At 40.6% G+C, this 25,124-nt stretch overlaps 1 protein-coding gene and 1 non-coding gene across 2 annotated transcripts in view; one reads left to right on the top strand and one right to left on the bottom strand.

Annotated features, from left to right (window-relative positions):
• vash2 (vasohibin 2) overlaps nt 1–23,623 on the bottom strand; it is a 32,653-nt gene extending 9,030 nt beyond the window's left edge. Inside the window, exons 1-7 of the mRNA XM_062437653.1 lie at nt 23,169–23,623; nt 21,466–21,913; nt 8,854–8,942; nt 8,587–8,643; nt 7,066–7,140; nt 883–1,120; nt 637–780 (exon numbers count right to left, since the gene is read on the bottom strand). Coding sequence (XP_062293637.1) covers nt 637–780; nt 883–1,120; nt 7,066–7,140; nt 8,587–8,643; nt 8,854–8,942; nt 21,466–21,786 — 924 coding nt within the window. The 5' untranslated portion in view covers nt 21,787–21,913; nt 23,169–23,623. The remainder of the gene's footprint in view (nt 1–636; nt 781–882; nt 1,121–7,065; nt 7,141–8,586; nt 8,644–8,853; nt 8,943–21,465; nt 21,914–23,168) is intronic.
• trnat-ugu (transfer RNA threonine (anticodon UGU)) lies at nt 5,020–5,092 on the top strand. Its single transcript has one exon. It is a non-coding gene; the product is annotated as a tRNA-Thr (tRNA).
• Nucleotides 23,624–25,124: the final 1,501 nt, after the last annotated feature.

Below are 25,124 nucleotides of genomic sequence, written 5' to 3' on the forward strand. Positions count from 1 at the left end.
CTGTTTTTTCTTCTGCATGATGCCAGTTGTTTTTCTAGTAGTGTTTTTCTCCTGATCCAGGCTGTGCACTCACTCACTCTCTTGACAAAAACACTACAAAAGGATAGTGTTTGGGGAATTATACTTCATTTTAACTTTTAATTCAGAGGCGTTTTTTCAACTTATAGGTGCAGTTTTGTCTTTTTTCATTCATATTTTACATTACAGGTTGACTCGTAGTACTCAGCCTTTAAAAAAACAACTGAATGATGTTGTTATGGCGATGAAAGGAGCTTTAAAGTCTGAGAAAATAACCCTGATGATCATAGCTATCCCGGCTTGGGCATGAGAATTTTTGTGTGTTTCACAAGTCCTCCAACTTTACTGGAGTGCAGTACAAAATTGGTGGAATATTCCTTTAAAGTCACTACAAAAACAGTCAATGGTGTCCACTTCTAAAATGTATGGATATGATTTTGATCAACTACAGTATTTACTTACTAATAAACTCTGTAGGAAACCTTAAACTGCTACAAATTACATATTTGATCAGATTTATTTTGAATGAAACTTTAAAGCTGTAGGAACAAACATATGATTAAATTTATGATCATATGAGCACAGCCTCAGTTTATGTGTGTGTGTGTGTGTACGTACCTTCATCCTCATGTCCCGGCCATGTTTCTCCAGCTCCTTCCTCATCTCCTGAGCTCCCAGTCTGGCCGCATTCAGCACCAAATGCTTCCACTCGATTGGCTGAAAGATGTGGGGGTCGTGAGGCACGTACAAGCCAATCTTCACCTGGGAGAAGCAGGGGTTAAAATCAAACACACCCTTACTAAATCTTCTCTTCCTCCTCCTCCTCTTCCTCTTCCTCTTCCTCCCTCCTTCAGCCCCTCTTACCTTCTTCAGAGTGTGCTGGTATCTCTTGTAGGAGTTCTCGAACTCTGCCACCAGTTCTCCCAGCGTGCGGTGAGTCAGCGGTTTGTCCATCAGGTCCTGGCGGCGGCTCATGCCAAGCGAACCGTAGCGGCCGTTGCAGTACACGCCCAGCACCACGTGGTGGAAGCAGTGGCCCGAAAACTGGGTCTTAAAGCTGATGGGGAAACGCTCGAGAGACGTCAGCCCGTTGGTCAGGTAGCTAGGCAACACAGCGGAGTTAAGGAAGAAACTCAAGAGGTTTTATTCTGGGTGTCTGACATGATGTAATTTTTTAAGCTATAAGTTAAAGGCGTACTATGCAGGACTTTCAATGTATAGACTCATACAAAAATATGTGTGTGTGGCTGCTCTCTCTTATTATTTTGTTGTGTTTTGGACACTTCTGGGCATCAACCTTTGGCCTCCAGCCAATAACAGCGCAGTGTGTGAAGTCGAGACTTTAAGCATAGCGACCAGGTTACATCATTGCCTCTGTCTCCTCTGCTCCACTCTGCTCTCTGTCATGGATTTATAAAGAGCAGCAGGTCTGTGTGTCTGTTGACTGAGGACACACACAAACACACACACACACACACACACACACACACAGCAGAGAGGTCAGAGCAGACAGGATGAAGCTCTGCATTCACACTAAATCCTGCAGTGCTGCACCTTCCTGCAGGGTGAATGTGGAGGTGTTGGTGTTTATTTGTGCTTTAGAACGTAGGCGCCATGACACAATCAGAAAATAATGGTTTATTTATCTGATTTGTCCTCACCAGCACCCCTCGCTCTATTCCTTCACTCTCTAGCTTGCTTTTCTCTTTCACTGAGCTGTGGAGAAAGAGCCAACTCTGAATGTCGTGTTTAGAAACAGTAACCGACAAATCCTGCACAGTTTACCTTTAAGACTGGATTTATTTGAACTAGTATAGACATGCTCTCTGTCTGCACCACTGCAGCTCCTAACTCGACTATAAACTTGAGAAAAAACATGACAATTTAAGTATAAACTAGAAAGTGAAAGTGTGTTTGTTTGGATTTGTCAGAGCAGAGGCAGCACAGCAGCTGGAGTCATGTGGGATTAGATTCAGTGGGAGTCGCTGAAGGCCAATACTATGAAGATGCCACAGGGGTGAACAATGGAGCTGTGACTGTGATGAGCTGAGTGTTTGTGCAGCTCCTCCTGTCTCACTCAATCTGTCTGACTCTTTGTTGTGTTTTGCTCTTTTTTAACAAGAAAAACAAAGACAGTGAGCTATCTGGTGCCATCAGACGCCTGAGGGGTGATGATGACGACGATGCACACATCTACTGTGTGTGTGTGTGTGGTAACTTAATAAATGTACATCACACTTCAATAATACTTCCAAAAATCACGCTGTCATTCAGCAAAATTTAAAGGTGGAGGCTCTGACTTTGAGAAACTCTAAACTCAAGACCTATATCAGATATCAGGTTTCACCACTTCTGATGCATGTGCAAAGTTTCATGACTTTCTGAGAACACCTGGTACCTCAAAAACGCTAAATTTACTTACCACACCTAAAACTACTGTTATATCAAATTGAAATATTTACTAGTTTGAACATGTGTGCAAACTTTAGTGAGTTTTTGCCATCCTGAAGGCCTCAAACATGTTCATAAAATTAAAATTGACATTTCAAAAATATGTATTATATCCAGAGTGATGCCGCCAATGGACAAAACAACAACCAATCAAAACAACTGTATCCCAACATAGACCTGCCAAATTACTACACGGCAATTTTCACCAGTTCTGACACGTGTGCCAATTACTCAAGCATCTAAAGCTCTTCAGAAATGAAACAATAATTATAATAATCTTTACAAAAACAAAAAGTGAGTCAATTTTCAGAACAACTGGTAGTAAAATACTGTAAAGGAATACACTGAAACAACAGCAGTCATCTTTGTACAGAATGAATGTTCCAGTCTACTATCTCCTTGTATTTCTACATGCTGACTTCTCATTCAACTTGAGTTTAGTTTCCTATCACACTCTTAATATAGTGTCTGTTTAATCTTTCTCACAAGAACAAACTGTATATACTAATTAGTAAAACAAAAAGCTTGTTATAAACACACACACTCAGGCTTACATTACTTGCTATGGTGTTCAGTCTGACCACTAGAAATAAAGATAAACAGCACGTCTGGATGTTAAATATTTATATCAGTGTGGAGCCAGAAGAAACCAGGCAGCACCAGAGCTGCTGACTGACTGACTGACCTCCATCTACAGCGCTATGTTACATTACATCTACAGCGCTGTACGTTACTGACTGACCTCCATCTACAGCTCTGTACGTTACATTACATCTACAGCGCTGTACGTTACATTACAGCATGGTATTATTCGTCCAAGTAACAAAAATGCAAAGACTGTGCGTTAAATTTGAAGACACACACACACCCTGTAGTTCCTCTCTACTTTATGGTTCATTAAACAAACACACTTCCTGTTCTCTCTCTCTCTCTCTCTCTCTCTCTCTCTCTCTCTCTCTCTCTCTCTCTCTCTCTCTCTCTCTCTCTCTCTCTCTCTCTCTCTCTCTCTCTCTCTCTCTCTCTCTCTCTCTCTCTCTCTCTCTCTCTCTCTCTCTCTCTCTCGTTTTAACCCTCTCCTCCTCCTTCTCAGTGTCAGCCATGGCGGTTGCCATAGAAACCACTACCAGAGTTATCAGTATTAGCACAGGCTGTGAGAATGAAACCACCCCTCTACTTTTCCATTTACACTTCAGTGCCTCAGTAAGCAAGTTCAAATAATCAGAGAAGTCAGCTCTCCGTGTCCTTCCACTCATACATCCACTCATCCATACATCCATACATACATATCTGCCTTTCTATTTATCTCTGAAAGAAAATTAAAGTCAAGTTTATTTCTGTAGCACATTAAAAACAACTGGAGTAGAAGAGTGAAAAGCACAACAGCAGCAAAGAGAATTAAACTTCAAATCATTCAAATAAAATATTTCTAAATTCTATTTTTTAGAAGTCGAGGTAAGTGAGAAGCGGTATCCGTGGATACAGTACAGAGCTAATCCAATGGATTTTCAAGTTCACCGTCTCTGTCACTATTCCTGTTCCTTCTTCCATCCTCATATCTGCTCTATTCCTCTTTCTCTCGCTCACACTCCCCCTGTCTCTTCTCCTCCTCACAGGGAGTTTCTTTCTACATCTCCCTCATGTGTAAAATTTCAAAGCGGGTGAGATCCAAGATAAGAAAATACTAGAGAAAGGCATAAAATCCTCTTTATGTTCAGTTTTCAGAGTCATGTGCTCCCCTCATCTACATCAGAAACAAACCCCAGGCCCTCAGTTTCCTCACCAGCACCTCAGAGTCGCAATCTGAGCCCAGACAGGCCGAGTCATAATGATGGTGTAAGGGGAGGAATGGTCTTGAAATGATTCATGTGGCCTAATAAAACATATTTCCTATAAATTATATAAAAGCCAAAGCTGTGTGGAGACACACTTTGTATAGTTTTGGTTGGAGCCTCTAAACTTGCTGTAATAGAATGCTAGTTTCTGTTTAGTTTACTACGTGGCATTTAGTTTCTATGTTTTGTTTCTTTAAAGGAAAGTCAGCGGTGGTAAATACAACCAGACAGAGAGGGTCGGACGGATAAAGCCTCAGATCATTGTTAACAAGGACAGAAAGCAACCAGCGGCAGAGGACAGACAGACAGACAGCTCCAACTGCCACAAGCTACAACAACAGTCACTATTCATTGCTCTCTTTCTCTCTCTCACTTCTTTTTATCTCTCTAGCTTTCTAAGTCTCTCACACAATCCCACTCTTTGGAAACTCCTTTGCTTTTAAATATAAAATATATTCAAAAGATTTTCCTTTCTGCATTTTTCTGACTTCAACTCACATGAACTGGAGTTATAAGTTCTCCAGTTTTAAATCCAGCTGGTGTCAATCAAACAGTGAAAGGTTTTATTTCTATTTGCTGGAGCATAGTATGCAAACATTAAGTCAACTGGTTGGGCTGGTGTCACATTATCATAACAATAGCAGATATGTGAACAGGGTGTGTCCTCCACTCAGATTAATATCTAAAGGGCTGGTCCTTCACCTCTATGAGCAGGTAAGGCCTCATAGCTCAGTGGTTAGAGCACTGGTCTTGTAAACCAGGGGTCGCGAGTTCAATTCTCGCTGGGGCCTGCCTCCCCCTTTTGATGCAGATGGCCTGGTGAAAGGTGACACTGCTCTCACACACACACACAAACACTGTCCCTCGACACCAACACGACAGTTTGAGGCAGAAGCTGCAGCAAATCCTCCAGCCTGATATTGTCCTCTCATCTTTTCTCTTTCTTTTTCTCCCCTCTCCCTCTGGGTCTCATCTCCTTTTTTTTTCTCTCATTTTTCTTTTTTAGCTCTTGTCACTTTCTCAGTTCCCCTCCCCTTCTCCTGTTTTCATCTGTAGGCAAAAGCCAGTCTCAATTAAAGTCACTGTCAGCTGCCACCCTGACGGCCCTCTGGAGAAAAGTCACTGTGAAACTGGACCATTCATTCATAGAAAGACAGAGAAAGCTCTCATGTCTCGTACTGAACGCTTTGCACCGCATACCGCACATAAACCTTCTTCACCTCCTTCATGGTGGGTAATTATAATTTGCACAGCTTAATATCCAGGAGAAAATGCATTGACACTACATTACAGATCTGATCATGTGATTCTGAAGCATTTAAATGCATGAAGTATGTTATAGTCAAACTAAACTAACAGTGGTTATAATAGAAAGTAAATATTGTATAATGTTATAGTCAGCTGCCTCTGCTGCCTACAGTGTTCCTGCTGAAAGTCACATGCACATAATAATACTAGTTGTTCCTTTTAAATGTTTGATGTGTACATTTTAAAATCTGTTGGCCATTTAAATGAATTTACATTCTTAGCAACTATCGAATGCTATCAGATTAAACAAGGAACATTTTTATTGATTAATCTATTGGTTACATAATTAAATTGCCTGTTTTGCCTTAAAAGATTAAAAATAACACAGAAAAGTGTTTAGTTAAAAATGAAACAAAGACAAAATGAAGAAAAAAAACTCTTCAAATCTTCATATTTCAGAAGCTGAAGTCAGTAAATGTGTTTCTTGGTTCCTTTTCTGAACTTGTAAGTGTGGCCCAGTAGCCTAGTGGTTCAGCTGCAGGCCACATAACCACAACGTTGGTGGTTCGAATCCAGCAGTGGAGTCTGGTTGCATTTCGCCCCCGACATCTCTCTCTCTCTCTCTCTCCCTTTACTTCTCCACTGTCACTATAATAAAGGCATAAAGTGCCTGAATATATAAAATAATAATGATTTGTCAATTTATTATTTCAAGACTTTTCTGATTCGATGACATTTACAATGAGATCAAAAGCTGCTTGAGGCTGAACTCTTAAACACAACAAACAAGCTCAGCAGTGACTCTTAATCTCAGCATTTATAATGAATATGTTTTGGGGTTTTTGGTTTGTTTTTTTGCTCTGACAATGCCCTCAAACACGCAACCACATGAGTGAAACTCAGTGAAATTGAATACCAGAACATACGGGAAGTTTAAATAGACACAACCACAGACAGGCAGCTGTTAGAGCCTTCAAAACATCAGAACCAGCAGCCTACGTCAACAGCTGTTTAGCCACAGTGGATCCATTATCATAAAAAAGTGACTAAAAGCAAGCTCAGATTCTCTTTGGTTTGTCTGTGCAGCCAAAAAAAATCATGAATAGTTTTAAAATGTTAAACTGTGACTGCAACCAAATCAGTTACGCAACAACACAACTGCAAATCTTCTCAAAATGAAATGTGGAAGTTGTTGCAAAAACTAAACCCTGATGATACTCAGCTTATGTATGTATGTATGTCTGTGTGTGTGTGTGTGTGGTAGGGGGTTAAACTTTGAAGTTGGCTTGTTGCCAGGCAACACGGTTCAGCAAGAGCTGGAAAGGGTGGCGGTAGTTGGGGAGGGGGGCATTAGGACATTAGAGCAACATGTCTCATTGATTTCATCCACAGATAACAAAATAACCTTTTAGCCCAGTGGTTGGTGCATGCATGCGTGTGTGTGTGTGTGTGTGTATGTGTTTGTGCATGCATGTGTGTGTGTGTGTGTGCATGCATGTGTGTACAGAAAGGATACATTCCCAAGATGACGGCTTCGAGGCATTTGATTGGTAAAGACTCCCTGATCATCTCTCTCGCCGTCTCCATTAACCTGCAGGAGGTACGAAGAGGAGGAAGAGGATGAGCGAGAGGAGGAGGCGGGGAAGAGGAAGGAGAGGTGAAGAAGGCGCAGAATAAGAGCAGCAGCAAGAGGAGGAGGAGGAGGAGGAGGGGAGGGGTAGAGGAGGATGGAGGAGCAGAAACATGGTGAGAAAAGGAAAAGTAGGATGAAAATAGAGAAGAGGAGAAGAGAGGAAAGGAGAAGGGGTTGTGAGGAGGAAGGGAGGAGCAAAGCAGGAGGAGGATTAGGAGAAAGAAAGGAGAAGGAAACAGAAAGAGGAAGTAAAAGAGAGATGGGGGAACAGGATTGTTATTTTTAAAACATATTTTACCGAAAATCAGAAGGGAAACTGCAGTCATATTTACTACAAGCACAACATGTTTTAAATGTGTTTATTGCTGTAAAATGAGTGAATAACATCCAAAAGAAATCTACCCATGACCCTGAGTAATAAGAACAGACTGCATCACTACAAACATCATAAATACTTCATTGTTGTGTCATTTATGAAGCTTTATTGATCTGTTGGTGAGGTCTGGTTCCTCAGGTTTCAGTCGTCTGCAGGCAGGTCAGATGTCACAGTTTAGGGTCTCTACTAACAGCTCCTATATTCTTTAATCAAACTATCATCTGATGATCATTAGTCACAACTATCAGAGTAAACATCACCTGTAATCAGGAAGTTAACACAAGCCCTGCTGCTGTTGCTTTTACCTTGATTAGATCAAGATGTCTTTAATAAAAAGATTAGAAAGTGTCTACTGGGAATAACCAGATTAACATACATAGTTACCAGCTCACTTCCTCTAATAATCTGTAGCTGTTGATGAAGTAACAGAGCAACATAAGTTTGATTTCTTGCAGTCACAAAATATTCAAGTATTTTAGATTATTTTTCTTTCTTTATACAGCTGCTGTTTGTGAAAATAAAATATAGCTTTGAACCTTGTTCACTTCAGAAACCTGACAGGGTCATTTGATTCAAAGCACAGACTAAAAGGTCAAAGCTCCAGCAACACTTACAGCATACAGAACAACTCTATTGTTAGATTTCAGCTACATAACAAACAGTGTTTAAATACATTTCCTGGTTTATGTACTAAATATGGTGTCACCTATATCTCTTATTGGATATTCTACTTACCCTCCTACCTGTCTGAAGTCACATGACCATACACCCAACCCATCTTAGTAGATACATCATTGGCTGGATGCACATAATTGGTTATTTTTTGGGTATTCTGTTTTTACCTTTTTCAGTTTTTGTGCTTTTAAAATACCCAGTTTAAATTTTAATTAATTTTATGATGACCTCGATGAAGGTGACAAGCTAAAATGCTTCTCTGTGCATGTTGGAAGCAGGTGAAGTTGTGCCAGAAACCTTTACATTTTATACTGTAATTGCACATGTGAACTGTGAGTGTCATGTCCACTTACCCACACAGAGGACGGCTCTTCTTGATTTCAAAGAACTGGGTTCCTGTGTGGTTGTATCTGATAGAAAGGTTACGGACAACAGACGCTGTAGAGAAGTATTCAGAGACAGAGTGCTGCTGAAGCTGGTGTCATGTTGGTAAAAGCATGACAGAGTTAACCTCAGCTGACAGGTGTAGCTCTTATCGTTGTGTGTGTGTGTGTGTGTGTGTGTGTGTGTGTGTGTGTGTGTGTGTGTGTGTGTGTGTGTGTGTGTGTGTTAAAGGATACTGCAGAGCCTTCATGTAGTTCTGGATGGCCACCAGCCAGTCTGGGACCGACATGGACGGTTTGAAGGTCGGGACTGAAGGAACAGGATGCTGCAGAGAGAGGGGGGGGGGGGAGAGAGAGAGAGAGAGAAAAACAGTGAGAGTGAGAGTGAGGCAGAAAGAGAGAGTGAGTTGTTTGTTTTACATGTTACTTCCAGCAAATTGACATGTGGTAACGTTCAGAGCCCCTAAAACCACCTTCCCACCATCTTTTAAAACCAATGTCCCGTGACTCATTACAGCTTTTGACTGCTGTGCTACATTCACTGATGTTCCACTGCTGCTGGAAAAAATGCACATTTATACCAGAACACTCATTTAAAGCTGCAGCCAAAGCCAAGTGACTCAGGTGCAGCTCAACAGCTCAACCTTTCCCAACCAACCAGAGATCATCCTGTCATGTTAGAGGAATTCTTAGTTTTCTCTTTTCTCTTATTGTTAAGCAAGTAAAGAAAATCTGTCTGAAGCTTTATTTTTTAAGATAAATGTTTTGAGTAAGATTTAAGTGACCGCTCTTTGTTTGGATAATGTAGTCGCAATATTCAAAATATATCTTTAAGGCCAGTTCAGATTGATGAAACTGGATTACCGTTTCCATAGCAACGATGAAGCGGCATACCCCTTTACTTCTGCATTTCTACATTAATCCCATTTCAGTCCATTAAAAAAATCTTGCAATGCGCCTTTCTGCAAAACGTGCGAGATGGTGTGTCGTTTCCATAGCGACGACTTCCTGTACTTCCTTTGTAGCTGGCGGCTGTTCTGGCTCTTTTTAAATTTTCATTATAGCTGGATATAATTTGTAGCATCTTAACATATGAATGAGGATAGTGATATAATTGGTTACATGCTGTAGTTTCATTTCTGCAGAACATTGATTGATTATTTCTCCTCTCTCCCTCTTCTCCTTCCCCCTCTTCTCCTTCTCCCTCTTCCCCTCTCTCTCTCTCTCTTTCTCTCAACCCCAACCAGTCGAGACAGATGGTCGCCCACCTAAAGCCCAGTTCTGCCTGTTTCTTCCCATTAAAGGGAGTTTTTCCTTGCTGCTGTCATCAAGTGCTGCTCATGCGGGAATGTTGGGTCTCTTTAAATTCAGTTAAATTAAAGAGTACGTTTTAGACCTGCTCTATGTGAAGAGTGCCTTGAGATGACCTTTGTTGTGATTTGGCGCTATATAAATAAAGATTGATTGAATCTAGTATTGATGAAATGGAGAAAACGATTCAAAAACAATCAAGAGGGTTGAGGCTCACTTCCTCTGTCTAAAATGCAGTTATTGATCATTTGCTGATTTAATCAACTGTCTCTGCTACGTGTTGATTGGCTGTTGAAACAGGCCTGACGCTCTAAATCCAGCTGCTGGCCCCTTGACAACCGTGACTCACAGGTGAAGCCATCAGCTGATCAGCCAGTCGAGCTCAGACGGACCAGTTTACACCACTGCAATGGTTTTGTCTAGTTGTGAATCATCTGTCTGAACTGGGCCGTAGACGTCAACGTGTTGTTGCCATTTTATCTTCACAGAAATGTAAACTAAAATCTGTTTCTCTGAAAATGTTATCTTTTGGATTAAAAAGCCCCAGCTCCTCCTCCTCCTCCTCCTCTTCCTCCTCTTCCTCCTAATCCAGGCTGCATATCAAAGTGTCCTTGGACAAGAGACTGAATCCCAAACTGCTCCTTAACACTGCATGAATGTATGAATGTGTGAATGTCTCCTGATGAGCAGGCTGAACACTGTATTGGCAGTATGAATGAGTGAATGTTGGCCTGTAGCTAAAAGAGCTTTGAGTGGTTGGAAGACTGATACTAGATTTTTGGGGCTGATACCAACACCAATTTTTCTTCGATATTGATATATCGGCTGATAATCTTATATATCCAGAATATGCACAGAAAAAGCAAATTTTTCTCCAAATGTGGTTCCCAAACACTTGTGACAAAGATATGTAAGTTTAAGAATAAACTTAAATATGTATATGTGATACCTGTATGAGGAAAAAGGATTAAATATACTTAAAATGCGGCCTATATATATATATATATATATATATGTATATATATCTTTAAAAAAATATTGGAACATATCAGACAGCATAAACACTGATACCGATATATCTGTGATAGTTTAATTTATATATCACTAAACAAGCAGCAATGATAAAAAGTACAGAAAGTTAAGATTATACAACATTATATCATTATGTTATTATGCAGCCCATTTACCTTTTGAATAATATTTAGTTATCAGGGTCATACTGTCACCACGGTTACCACTGGTGGTGACTGTGGTGAACGTGTACATGTGTCAGCGGGCTACCACAGGAAACGATACGACAACGGCAGGTTTCTGAGCGGGGGTTATCGGGGTCATGTGGTCGCACCACCTTCGACACCTACTGTACAAAGTGAGACGAGGCTGGTGGTGAGAATGAGAAACCCACAACAGGAACAGTTTCAGAAAGGAAGCCGAGGTCACGGAGGCTTCGTGAACAGTACAGGAGCGCACCGGCAGAGAGTGAGTCACACTCAACAACACCAACCAGCACTTCCTCCGACACACAAGAGGATCGAGTGTGTGTGTGTGTGTGTGTGTGTGTGTGTGTGTGTGTGTGTGTGTGTGTGTGTGTGTGTGTGTGTGTGTGTGTGTGAGACTGTACAGGAAGGGTGAACCGTAGCACCAACCCTATCATTTCCTGTGGGTTTGTGTTTTGCTGTTTATTTAGAGAACAAAAAGAGCAGAGGAGGAAGACAACAAGGCAACATGGTGGAGACGGGCCCTGATACAAGTTACTGTGTTATCTGTCTCGTCTTACTTTCACTTAGAGAGATAGAGGGAGAGGGAGGGAGGGAGGGAGAGACAGGGAGAGGGAGAGGGAGAGGGAGAGAGAGAGAGGGAGAGGGAGGGAGGGAGGGAGAGACAGGGAGAGGGAGAGAGAGAGAGAGAGAGAGAGAGAGAGAGAGAGAGAGAGAGAGAGAGAGAGTGTGAGTGAGTGAGTGAGTGAGTGAGTGAGTGAGTGAGTGAGTGAGTGAGAGAGAGGGAGAGAGAGATAAAGTGAGTGAGTGAGTGAGTGAGAGAGAGAGAGAGAGAGAGGGAGAGGGAGAGAGAGAGTGTGAGTGAGTTAGTGAGTGAGTGACAGAAAGAGAGAGAGATAAAGTGAGTGAGTGAGTGAGTGCGTGAGTGACTGAGAGAGAGAGAGTAAGTGAGTGAGTGAGTGAGTGAGTGAGTGAGAGAGAAAAAGAGAGAGATAGAAAGTGTGAATGTGTGAGTGAATGAGAGCGAAATAGATAGAGAGACTGTGTGTGTGTGAGTGAGTGAGAAAGAGAGAGAGAGAGAGAGAGAGTGAGTGAGTGAGTGAGTGACAGAGTGAGATCTTTCTTTCTTTATAAAAGCTTTCAGACTTTCAGTACAATAGAGAGGAAGCAGTAACAAAAACTATTCATACAAACTCCCTAAATGATTAAATGAGAGCACTCTGCCAGCCCTGAACTAACAGTATGAAGACAGTCTACAGTAAATCAATCTGTCAATCATTCATTTAGTCACTAATTCAGATGTTACTCAGACAATAAAACAGTCAGTTAACCACTCAGTTAAACTAACAGATAGTAAATCAGCCTTCAAGTCAGACAGCAGACCACCGAGTCAAACTGTCCACACTCCAGCTGAGCATGCACTCATAAAACCAGTCAGCCAGTCAGTCAGGACCAGTAAACAGCTGGTTTTACTGCCACATAATCTCTCATGTAGGGAAATCCTCACTAACACATAATGCACTGGCTGCAACACACACACACACACACACACACACACACACACACACACACACACACACACACACACACACACACACACACACACACACACACACACACACACACACACACACACACACACACACACACACACACACACACACACACACACACACAGCCCCTCTAAAGCTGCTTTCTGCAGGGAGTGAGATGAGTGGTGATCCCTCACTTATCATCCTCTCCTCTGTTCTCTCTCTCTCTGCTCGGAGAGAAATGTCCTTTAGAGCCGCCATCTTTCTGCTGCTGTCATCACATTCAGTGAGAAAAAAGCTCAGTTTTAAATGTGCTAAAATGAAGTTATAGATTCATGTTCAGTCATTTGCCCTTTTTTTAATGTCTAGAGTATTTATGCGTTTTGCATTCAGATTTTTCAACACTTTCAGCATTTTTTAGCGATGCAGCAAACCACAGAAAACGCTGACAGCAGCTCTGATGGAAAGTCAGCAGCACGCCCAAGTTTCATATTACCTAAAAAGATCAGGTAGTTTGGGCTGCAGATGTCTCAGTCTTTCATATCATAAAAAAACTCAGAATTACTGAGATTAAAGTTACACATTTACTAGAAAAAAGCTTGGATATTCTCTGACATGATAAAGTTGCAAATTTGCAATTTCGAAATATTCCAGTTTTTGCCACTGATATCAATAAACGTATTTGGCACTTATTTGAGATAAATAAGCAAGTAACACAGGGACACAGGATTAAAAGTGGGAAAAGGTCATTTTCATTTCACTGGGTCTTAATATTTTGAGTTTTACAAACAGGATCTTTACTGGAGGAAAATCTACACGTGTAGATTGTGTGTGAGCCTGATCATGAGGAGTTAAACTGTAGATTGTGTATGAGCCTGATCATGAGGAGTTAAACTGTAGATTGTGTGTGAGCCTGATCATGAGGAGTTAAACTGTAGCTTGTGTGTGGGCCTGATCATGAGGAGCTAAACTGTAGATTGTGTATGAGCCTGATCATGAGAGGTTAAACTGTATTTAGGAGCATTGTGAACGTAGCCTTCATCACAGGAAACACAGTCGGCTAAATGGCTAAATTATAAACATAAACGAGGTAATTTGTCCCTCAGCAACACAATAAAATTGTGTAATAAGAAAAAAACAGCATGAGCACACACAGTCATGTATGGTGCATGGTACTGAAGAATACAGTGTTAGAGGTCAGCTGGGAGAGCATTGCTTCATCGTCTCAGTTTAGACTGGCAACTAATCTGACTTTACCTCCCTTCCTGTTTTCCCCCTACCTCCTCTTCTGTCATCCTCTCGTCTCCTTCCTCTGCCTTCCCTTTCCCTTCTCCTCCCTCTTATCTCTTCCCCACCCCCTCTTCTGTCTGTACTTTCTCTTATTTCACCCTGTCCTCCTCCTCCTCCTCCTTCCTCTTCATCACCTTTCTCTTAGACTGCCATACTCTCCTCTCTCAGAGCCAGGGGGCAAAGCTGGCATCGTTGCCCAGCTTCAGCACCTTCCGCTGGGGGTGTAAAAGTCCTGTGTCTGCCCGGCAGCAGCAACAAAAAACCATGAGGGAATGAAACAAGAGAGATAAAGATAGAGCAGAAAGAGGAGGGGTATGTCATCGTGTCGGTTATGACCTTCCTGCTTTTTGAATTTTTGAATAGTATGAAGGAAATGGGGGGATGGGGAGTAGAAGGGAGGTCTGGAGAAAGACAAACAGAAAGTCAACGAACACAAGAAGAGCAAAACCAAATCCATACAAAGCTGAAGGAGAGCGAAAGGAGAAAAGAAAAAGGCTCATTCTAAAAATAGATCCAACTATTTAATTACCGTTGTTAGGGCATACTTAAGGATGTGCTCACATACAGCTCAATACAGATGAAATGAGGCCTCTGTACCAGCAAATACATCCAAACATTTAACACAACAGCTCTCCATGTTGCCCGGTAGTCGTTAAATATGAAAAATATACAAGGAGAAGTAAAGTAGGAGTAAGACAAAAAAACCTTTTTTTAAATCAATGTTGCAAAATATCGGGAAATCGCGATGTTATCAATACACTGGTGCCACGTATCTATACTTCTATACTAAGATTTATTTTTGGGCTTTTTTTCTCCTTTATTTGACAGTAGGTCGCTGCCTTTATGCGACTTAACCAATCAGCTACCAAGGCGCTCCTATACTTCTTTTGTTTAAATAGCATCACTCAGAATTGATTCATTTACTACCAGATCACCACTACTTCTCCGAGTCCCTATGGAGGCGCTGAAGGTGACAACGAAGAAGAAATGCAAGAAAAGAGAGTCTGCCGAAGCTTTGACTGACACATTCATGTCTCTTTGTGTTGTAGCTGAGGTAGCAGCTCTACAAGAGGCTCTCCAGTGTGTCTATGGGGGGTTATCAAGACGTAGCCATAGCCGCACTGTTAATCATTTAAAAATCTAGCCAACCGTCATCTCTTGGCAGTCCTGACTATCTTGTTAATCTCTCATGTCTTCTGTTTACTGCCACGGAAAAGGAAAGACATCTTTGGATTATTAGTATGACGTAATCTCTCTGTTGTTTCTTATCAGGCTTCCTAAACGCTGCCAGCAGCTGTGTGAGAGGCTCAAACTGAAGCTACGGTTAACAGAGTGATGACATTTATACTTGGCTGCATTTCTTTTCTGTTAAACTGATAAATGTCGTACATTATCTGACTGTTTCCTGCCCGTTGAATTTAGTTTTTCCTTCTTCTTATCTTAGATTATTTCTTTGTGATATATCGCGTATCGCAGAATCAACATTACCGTGATATATCGTGGAATATCGTGATAATATCGTATCGTTTATCTGTGATTCCCAACCCTAAACTAAAGCAGAAGTGAAATTAACTTTCGAAATAACAGGTTATTCTCAATGAACTCATATTTTTTAAAGTACGCCGTATCAAAGTACCAAGTAGGAATAGTGTTGAGATTCTACAGACAGCAGTGTCCTCTCCATTACCTTCAATGCACTCTCATTAAAAATGGAAAGGACGGAGAGGAAGACAGACGGCTCATATTTCCTTCTTCTAAAGCACAGGACATCCTGAGGAATGCCCCTCTGTAAGTGTGTGTGTGTGTGTGTGTGTGTGTGTGTGTGTGTGTGTCTGTGTGTGTGTGTGTGTGTGTGTGTGTGTGTGTGTGTGTGTGTGTGTGTGTGTGTGTGTGTGTGTGTGAGACAGACAGCTGAGAATAAAAAAATGATTCAGTAAAGTCTCGTCTTGAGTCTCCCCGTTCGCTGCAATCATCCTTTTTATTTGGTCCTATAAAGAGTTGACAGCCTTTTCCTGAGGACTGGCATTACTTCCAGCAGCTGTGCCTCATGTCAGCTGAACGGCTGCATTAATCACACTGACAAACACCTTCTCTGAGATTACTGCTGCAGCGTCTAATTCTTTACCACGCAGTGCATCTATCTGAACTAATCCATGCTGGCAGACGTCTGTGAGTACGACCGTCCAAAAACATGCCGAACGTTTGCATCATGAATTACCCCGAATGACACGATGAGCCTCGGCTGCAGACAGAAGAATATATATAGATATGAATTTCAGCAGGTCTGGGTTAATCTGGACCCTGAGGTGTGTAATGTAGAGACTTACGATGATTAACAAAGAATCCCATAAAAATGTAATGACCCATCTCATCTATCATGCAGCTGTTTGCTTGTTACTGAATGCTGGAAACATCTGGTTTGGTTTAAATGTCACATTTTGAACTGAAATATTTGATTCACAATGGGCCTTTAGTAGATAGTGAATAGTGAATAATAACCAAAATCTCAATCAATCAATATATAGTAATATTTGGGGTACCCTGATACCCGAAAATGCACAAAAATGAAAATATTTTAAAATGTTACACTTTTGTATAGGTGTTACAAATTGTGACCCATCTAATTAGAGCCGTATCTATTGCCATGTGTTTTAGTGAAATGAATAGTTAATAGTTTTAATAAGATAGTAGTTATGAGGATTTCTTTTTAGGATGTAGCAGTGAAGACTGATGGCTCTAATGGTTATACAATAAACCCCACAGTTCCATAAAGCTCTGCTCATTTTACCTTTACATATAAAATAACATTTAACCACCAAAAAGAGACATAAAAATGACTAATAAGAGACTTAAATTAACTAAAGAAACCTAAAAACTACCAAAAAGAGACGTAAAAATGACTAAAAACAACCTACAGTTAGTTTGAGTAACAGCTGCCATCTAGTTACCATGGTAACGTAGAGATGAATTGACTAAAGAAACCCAAAACTACCAAAAAGACACATTTCAATCATTAGTGCTATGTTATATTTTCATGTCTTAGGTAAAATAGGACATGATATTGTGTGATAGGAGATGTTTAGTGGTGTAAAAGCTAAACAATACACTCTCTCTGCTCTCTGAAACATGAATCAAGGTTCAATCAAACATTTATTGATCAGTCAGATCGACTATTGATGCTTTCAGTTTGTAAGGGTTAAACATTAACGTCTCCAATACACTGAAAACATATCTTGAATAACCTTGCATGTTTTTCTTACTGAGCTTTCTTTGGCAGGAACCTTTGCTTAAACAAGTTCTTTCTGGTTCTGCTTCCCATTACAAGTCCTTAAGGTAGTCCAGTTGGTATCCAGAGATTATCCACTACCCAGATTGTATGAGAGGGATTAATAGTTTGCTGTGCCAAAATTTCTATTCTGTTAATGAGGGCACGGTGAGTAGCCACATGCACTTTGGTCCCTGATAATAACACAGAGCCGCTGTGGAATCTACCTGAAGGTGTTACGTGATGTTAGGAAATATAAAAAACTGTCAAATCTTCATATCTTTACATCTAGAATACTGTTGATCTTCACCTTTGGTGAGGTCAAGTGTTTCTCATGACTGACTTGTTGTTACACTTCTCTATTCTCCATTTATGCTTCCTGACAGCTCCAACATCTACTTCCAGTTTTATGCTCTGACATTTATGCAAACTGCTTATTTCTTATTCTCTTTATCACATCACACTGTGTCCCAACAACAAAAGTCATTCCTCTTTCACTTTCTCTTCCTCTTTCTCTCTAGTGCCATAGTTCACCCATGTGTGTGAGCGTAGCAGCGACGGTATCTGTGGTAACTAACTGCTTTCACACCTTATACACAAACAGCAGAGTCGGGTTGCATATAAACACAATACTGCAGCGCCGACTGAACAGAGGCCTTATGTGTGTGCATACATGCAGCGTTCACTCTGAACAGAGCATTGTCTATACAAAGAACCAGGACACTAAAACAATCATTTACAGCAAACCAGGGAAACACCAACGTGAATCTGCAGTCCTGATACTAAAACTGATACCTGGACTTTGAGTATCGGCCGATACGGAGTACTGATCCAATACCAGTGTTTCATTAGTAAGCAGACTTGTCCTAATGTGACCCACAGTATACAAACAGAAATGAAATGCATTTTTTTGTGCAGCTGATACACATTTCTGTCTATGCAAATGTACACATTCGACATGTGTTTATTAAAATAAATACATAAATCAACAATCAAACATGTTGTTGTATTCTTCACATTCTATAAAATGTTCTCCTGGACCATAATATAGTGATTGTGAATGTCTTCTATCCATAAATACATAGAGTACACTCTGTTTGCTCTCTGACAGCTTCATTAAGGATTCATCAAACATTTACTAACGACTGAAGAGGAATGTATGAATATGAATTGGTGTAGAGACTAATTATGAGTCAGGATATGAACAGTATGTAAAGGGTTAACTAGAAAGTAGGTAGAGTAGTGGAAAATAAAGCCACTGATTTTGCAGTTTGACATATACATCAGTTACTGTGTCAGTAAAATACTGACTTAACTTATTTCTACCTTAACAATGTGATTTAATGTCATTTCTAACTCCAAATGAGTCCATAGTTAGAGTTGGCTTTAACTTTACAGAGATATTCATGAGCTGGTAGTTTAAATCTGAAGCTGTTATATAATCTACGAGCAAAGACTTCCATAATCAGAACAGGGAAGTGTCTCATGTATGTTCAGTTTTGTGTGTGTTGGCTTGTTTGTTTGTGTGCACGTCCTCCGTCTGTCCCTCAGTCCAGGACAGTATGGGATTTTGTCGCTGCCAGCCAACCGGGTCACTAATGACCACATGGCCAATTAGCAGAGCCAAACAACCGCCACATTCCCCTCCTCCGCCCGCCTCAAACACAACCAGCATTCATCCAAATCACTGACGGGAAAATTATGAGGGAAATTTGAAGCGAGGGGCCTCGAGAGCAGCAGACAGAGATGCATATCATGCAGACGGGGTCGTTGTTTCAGCCTGGAGAACCAGTCAAATGTCTTTTTTTTTGGCTTGTCTTTTCAGCTGCTTCACACAATGCAGCTCAATAAAGAAGAAATTACCTAAAATAACATTATTATTACTATTAATAGTGATCCTATACGTGATGTCTGTGTTCATTATCATCATGCTGTATGGCTGAACGTTTGTTTTACTTCATGTGATGTAAAGCTGAAGTTCACATATACAGAACATGCTTTGTGCTTTATTTCAATGAGATTCTCAACAAGGCAGTCAGAGGTTAGAGGTCAGAGGTCAGAGGTCAGGAGCAGCTGTTGAACAACACACCCCATTGAGCTGCTTCATCAGATTCAGTGTCTCACATTCACAGATACTCAAAACGTATATAAACTTGAATGCCAATGCCCTTGTTGAACCTATTCCACAAAAAGGTCCATATGTGGCTGCAGCAGGAGCGCACCAGGAGACTCATTTAATCAGCTGATCTCAGTCTTCAGACAGCTGATTGGTGCACATGTGTGCTTTTGATTGGCTGGAACAAAAACCTGCAGCCATATGGCTCTTTGTGGAATAGGTCTGACATGCCTTCAACTCCTCATCATTTAAACACACAGTAAAGTCCTGAGATAAGACGACTGATCAATCCACAGAAAATTGATCACCATAAATATTAATAATTGTATAATTGTAAACTGAATATTTTTATTATTTGGACAAAAGAAGTAAGGAAAACATCGCTTTGGGACACTGTGATGGACATTTTCCCAGCTGTCTAGATCAAACAATTAATCAAAAAAATGATGAAATTGATTATTGATTGATGTAAGTGTTTTTGGCGTGTGTGTGCATCAGGAGTCACAGTGAGTCACAAATGCTGCCACAAACACTAAAAACTCTTTTAAACAACTCTCGACAGGTATGGCACCCAATTTAGCACACTTGTTGTCATGGTAATGTGATGTATTCATATATGTGTGTGTGTGTGTGCGTGTGTGTGTTGCTGAAACAGTGTGAAAACAGTTTGACATTCTCACACACTTCTCCAAAGACAGCCATTATACCTCACAGTGACTAGAAGACATCATCTGACACTGTGACTCATTTCACAGCCGTGAAGTTTTCACTGAAATCACAACTGTGGTAGAACTGAGACATAAGAAATCATCCTGATCTAGAAAGATTATAAGATGGAGTGTGTTAGTGAGTGCAAATGCATGTAAGAAAACATAATCATCTAAAAAACAGATTGATCTAGAATGAAATAAAGCTGCAACACTTAGTTAATTCATCAATTAGTTGCCAACTTTTAAATTAATTGACAAATATTTTGATAATAAATCAATAGTTTTGAGTCATTTATTAAGAAAAACAACAATATTCTCTGATTCCAGCTTCTTAAATGTGACTATTTCCTGTTTTCTTAAGTCCTCCATCACAGTAGAATATCTTTAGGTTGTAGACAAAACATTTGAGGACGTCATCTCAGGTTTCAGAGACATTTTTTGCCATTTTCTGATATTTTACGAACCAAACAACTAACTAAGAAATTTAGAAAATAATCTACAGACTAATAGATGATGAAAATAACTGTTAATTGACACAATGAATGTTTGATAAGGACAGAACTCTAACAGTGGTCGTGTCTCTCTGGAGGAACAGCGCTGCAACCTTTTCACTACCAGGTGTGGTTGAGCATTGCCAACGTGTAAACCGAACACATATCTCAAACACAATGGATACCAGAGTCCTGCTAGAATGAGTGCGTGCAGGAAGAAACCTGAGCTCTCACACCCATCCATCCTGTCCTGTCACGGCAGAGTACAACAGAGCCGCTTTCCAACGCTGTAAAAAAAAAAAAGTGCGGAGACCTTTGGATCCCTTTATAACCCGGCAGCTACACTCGTTACAAGTCCATTAACACTTCCTTCAACCTCTACACTATTGTTGCAGTCATGTGAACACCTCCCATCTTAATGGTTTAACTCCAGCCAAATTATTGCATTCTCCTGTAATGAAACTCAATAATTTAACATCCTCATTAGCCTCAATCCTTATGTATTTTTTATGTATTAAATGATAATTTTTTACTTTTTTATCAGTCTTTGAACTAAATGACTCACTCAAGTAAATCATTTTTCAGCTATACAACAGGTTTGATTAAGAGGCAATAAAACAACGTGCAAACTTCAAATGTGTTGGTCATAAATACTGCAACATACTGTATGTCAAGGTGTTTTAAAATCATGTAAACTTCATTAACAGAATTGAAAGGAGGTCTGTTAAAAGTTCAAATGAACCAAGAGGGATATAAAGGTAATATGCAGTATATTTTGGGGTTGACAAACAGTGCTGATTCTCAACCCACTGCACTTTTTTTTGCATTGTAGTAGGAACTCAAAGTTAAAATGTTGTCATGAGATTTTGTCCACAACTTCACATGCTGAGTGATGAACCAATCACAGATGGGCTTACCTTGGGAAGGTATGCAGCATTTCGTATCCTGTCCACCATTTCTTGGCCCTCAGGGTGCACGAGAGCCACATGGGACCACATCCTCTCCCAGGTGACGCTCTCGATGGGGAAACCAGTGCGGTTAACGTAGAAGAGAACCCCGCCATCTTTCTCCTCTTCCTCCCCGGGCGACCGAGAGCTGTTGTTAGGAGGAGAGGCGGAGGACTCCTCCTGGGTGCTGCAGCGGAGGAGGCAGTGCGAGCTGGTGCTCTTGGACCGACCGTGCCTGCTCAGCTTGGCCGGAGAGGTGCCGGCACGGCTCGGGGAGTTAGGTCCAGTCATTGATCCCAGAAGGCCAGGAGGAGGAGGAGGAGGAGAAAGTGTCAGGGTAGGCAATCCTCCTCCAGCTACAAGAGCCTCTCCTTAGTTTTCAGTGTTGAACAGTACATGTTGATTTTCAAGGGCAAACCTGACATGGCACACACACACACACACACACAAATATATTATAACACATCTTGCACCGTCAAATGAGGCTGACAAAGCAGTGAAATGCACTTACATTTTTAAAATAAGTCTACTGAGCAGGTCTGTACTCCATGTATCTCTTTACATGAAGGAACACTGGTGTTTTTTCAGTTACTTCCCACTGAGCTGGTTCAGATCTGTGCCTTTCCTATTTCTGAAGAGACTGACGGTGCTACAGTACAGAATAACCCGGCTGACAACATGACAGCAAATCCCTACAGGGAGGCCAAACTCTCCCCAATGTAGTAACAGTCAACCAAGACTACTTTATTTTGTAGAAATCCTACAATAAATCTAAGAAAACAAAGATTGCATGGAGAAACCATTGGTCTAAAATGACACTTAACATCCTATAGTAAAAAATAATTTAAAGTGATTAGATTCATTGAAATACAACAAGGTTACGCATCTCCTGCACCAAGAGAACATAAACAGGAAAAATCATTCCTATAAGTGCATTTTCTTTATCCTTATATAACAATATTATGCATTTTCACCTCTCTGGCTGCTCTGAGCATCACATCTGGAGGAGTCTGGCAAAGTTCTTGGTCATTTTGCTCTCTTTAAATAAAGAAGGAACTAGATATATCACACTATAGATGTATATGCCAACATGTGACAACCCAACTAGGATTTTTTGCTACGAGTAAAGCAAACAACCACAGGTTTTGGCGTAGCTAAGAACATAACCTACCTAACTATCGCTCTCTCTTCATACTTTTTAATGGTAATGATTGTTTTATTATACAAACTTATTGTGTAAAAGAAGAGAAACACTGAAGAGTTGGATATTTACATTTTTCACATGACGTCCTCTCACCTCAATGTCAAGCAGTTTACTCCAGAAATGATCTCTGAAGTAACATCTCACCTAAATTCTTAAAACTTTCAGTGCCATAACTTTTTAACAGCGCCCTCTAGGGACCGAGATCTGATGAATGTGACAACCAACCCCGTTCTCCCCTAAATATTTTTAATGAAAGCACTAGTTAGCAATAGTTGTCCCTACAATATTATCGCCATATCGATATCGAGGTTTTTTTCATATCGCCAAGCCTTAACTTACCTGAGGTGTCTTAAACTCATTAACGACTATCATGCTAGTTTCTTTTAAATGATATTACACTGACAGCACACACAATTAAATAGACAGACATATTATGCATGAACCGAAAAAAATGTATTCAAAAACTCACTTGTATCACAGGCACAAGTCCATGTTGAGGGTTTTTTTTCTCCCCTCTCTCCTTTGATTCAATTCATCCACTGAAATATTCCAACCTTTAATAATCCACTCAGACAGAGGTAGGTCCCATTCATCAGCCTGCTGTGAAGTCTTGTTTTGGTTCAAGGCTTTGTAACTTCACCACCTCCTTATATATGTCAAGCTGCCAACGGCCGACAGCTGTTAAACCGGACGTAGAACAAAAATGCACTTCAAAGTAAAAGCAGTGGGTTGGTTAATTCCTGCGTGTAGAAAGAGTTAGCGATGTGAATGATTACAGGATTCAGGTACGTCCATCACTTCTTCATCCGAGAGCTTGTAGATGCACGAGTAAGGTCTCAAGAGGTATTTTTTTCTTTAAAATCCCGTTTTGTTTTGGTTAATTTTGAAAAGCATATCCGGAAGTTATGCTTCTTTTCTCGTAGCTCTGCGGGGGCCGTTGCCTCCAACCTCCACCACCACCACCACCTCCACCGCCACCGTTACTACCCCAGTCCGGGAAAAATGACCTTCTCTGTGCATTCCTGCCAGTCAGCAGCCTGAACGGCGCCTCGGTATCAACTGTCTCCCCAGAAAATCCGATCTCATGTTGATAAAAAAAAGCCTTCTTCAATCCCTCACATGATTAAATAGGGATCAGCGGTCCTACTAGCGATCCACTGTTGTCCTATATCTCCCCGTAGCTCATCGCTCCCCGCTCGGCCTCTCTGATTGGTCGAGCCAACAAAGAGGGGCGGGACGAAGAAGCCGCGGTACCATATTTGGAACTGACGCTGCTCTCTGATTGGTGGATACTGATGGACGGAGGCGTCAACAAGTGATAGTGCTGCAACAAATGGGATTTTTTCTTCTTTTTTTTTGTGGGTTTTTTGTTGCATCTGTTGATTTGGCACATTTTGTACATTTTCAGGTGCTTAACAAGGTTAGCTCTAAGTATGAATACAACAGAGTATATTATAATGATTTAAGATACCCTTTCAGACATGTTAAATACTTTACTTTTATAATAATAATCTGTGTCTGATGCTTTTCCACACACAAAGTTAGACTGTCTTATTAAAATCCTTAAAATTATATCAACCCTTTCTCCTTCCAGATCATATAAATGTGTAAATATATCTCATTAAAAAACCTTAATGGTTGAACACAAGATGTCTCCTACTTCACTGTAAAATCCATTCTCAGTGTTTGTGCACAGGAAGCTTAAGTTTCCACATCACACTTGTGCAAATTGAATATTGGACCAGGATTGCCTCTAACCTATTTGTGATGTCACAAATCCTGCTTGTAGGCCCGCCACTTAAAATCTGATTTTGTGGAAACACACATACATCATTCTGCACAGAGAAGCTCAAACATCCAACTGAAGGAACAAAAAGAAAAACATATTTTTTAGTGGAGTGGAACTTTAAGTCTATCCCCACAAATTACAAATACACCGTATCAGCTTAATTAAGTTGTAAATAATGATGACTATGTGATATTATGCAGGAAGAATATGAAAATGATGCATGAACGTGCATTAAACAGTTGATATATGCTTGAAAAAACATCTAAAATTAATTACATAGCTGTTTATGCTTTTAATCCTTGAACTTCCATCTAGCACAAGTGCATCCATCACAGCACAAAGATGTGTCTGGTAGCAGGTGCATTAAGTAATATGCATCATAATTATATGGCAGTCAGCCATATGGATGTTGCATTGCTTTTACAGTTATATGTTAATGTATAACGCCCCCTTCTGGACAAAAGGCTTTTTACAGCAATAAACTGAGGAAAGGCGATCACTTGGTGCAGTTCAAACTAACACTGTAACACTACCACATTACAACACTAGGGGGGGAAACAACTGGATGCATTTGTGTGGTTGTATCAAAAGCAATTCAATGCTGCATGTAAACTGATCTAACGCATGAGGATAAAA

This window comes from Scomber scombrus, chromosome 17, assembly GCF_963691925.1.
Source record: "Scomber scombrus chromosome 17, fScoSco1.1, whole genome shotgun sequence".
NCBI lineage: Eukaryota > Metazoa > Chordata > Actinopteri > Scombriformes > Scombridae > Scomber > Scomber scombrus.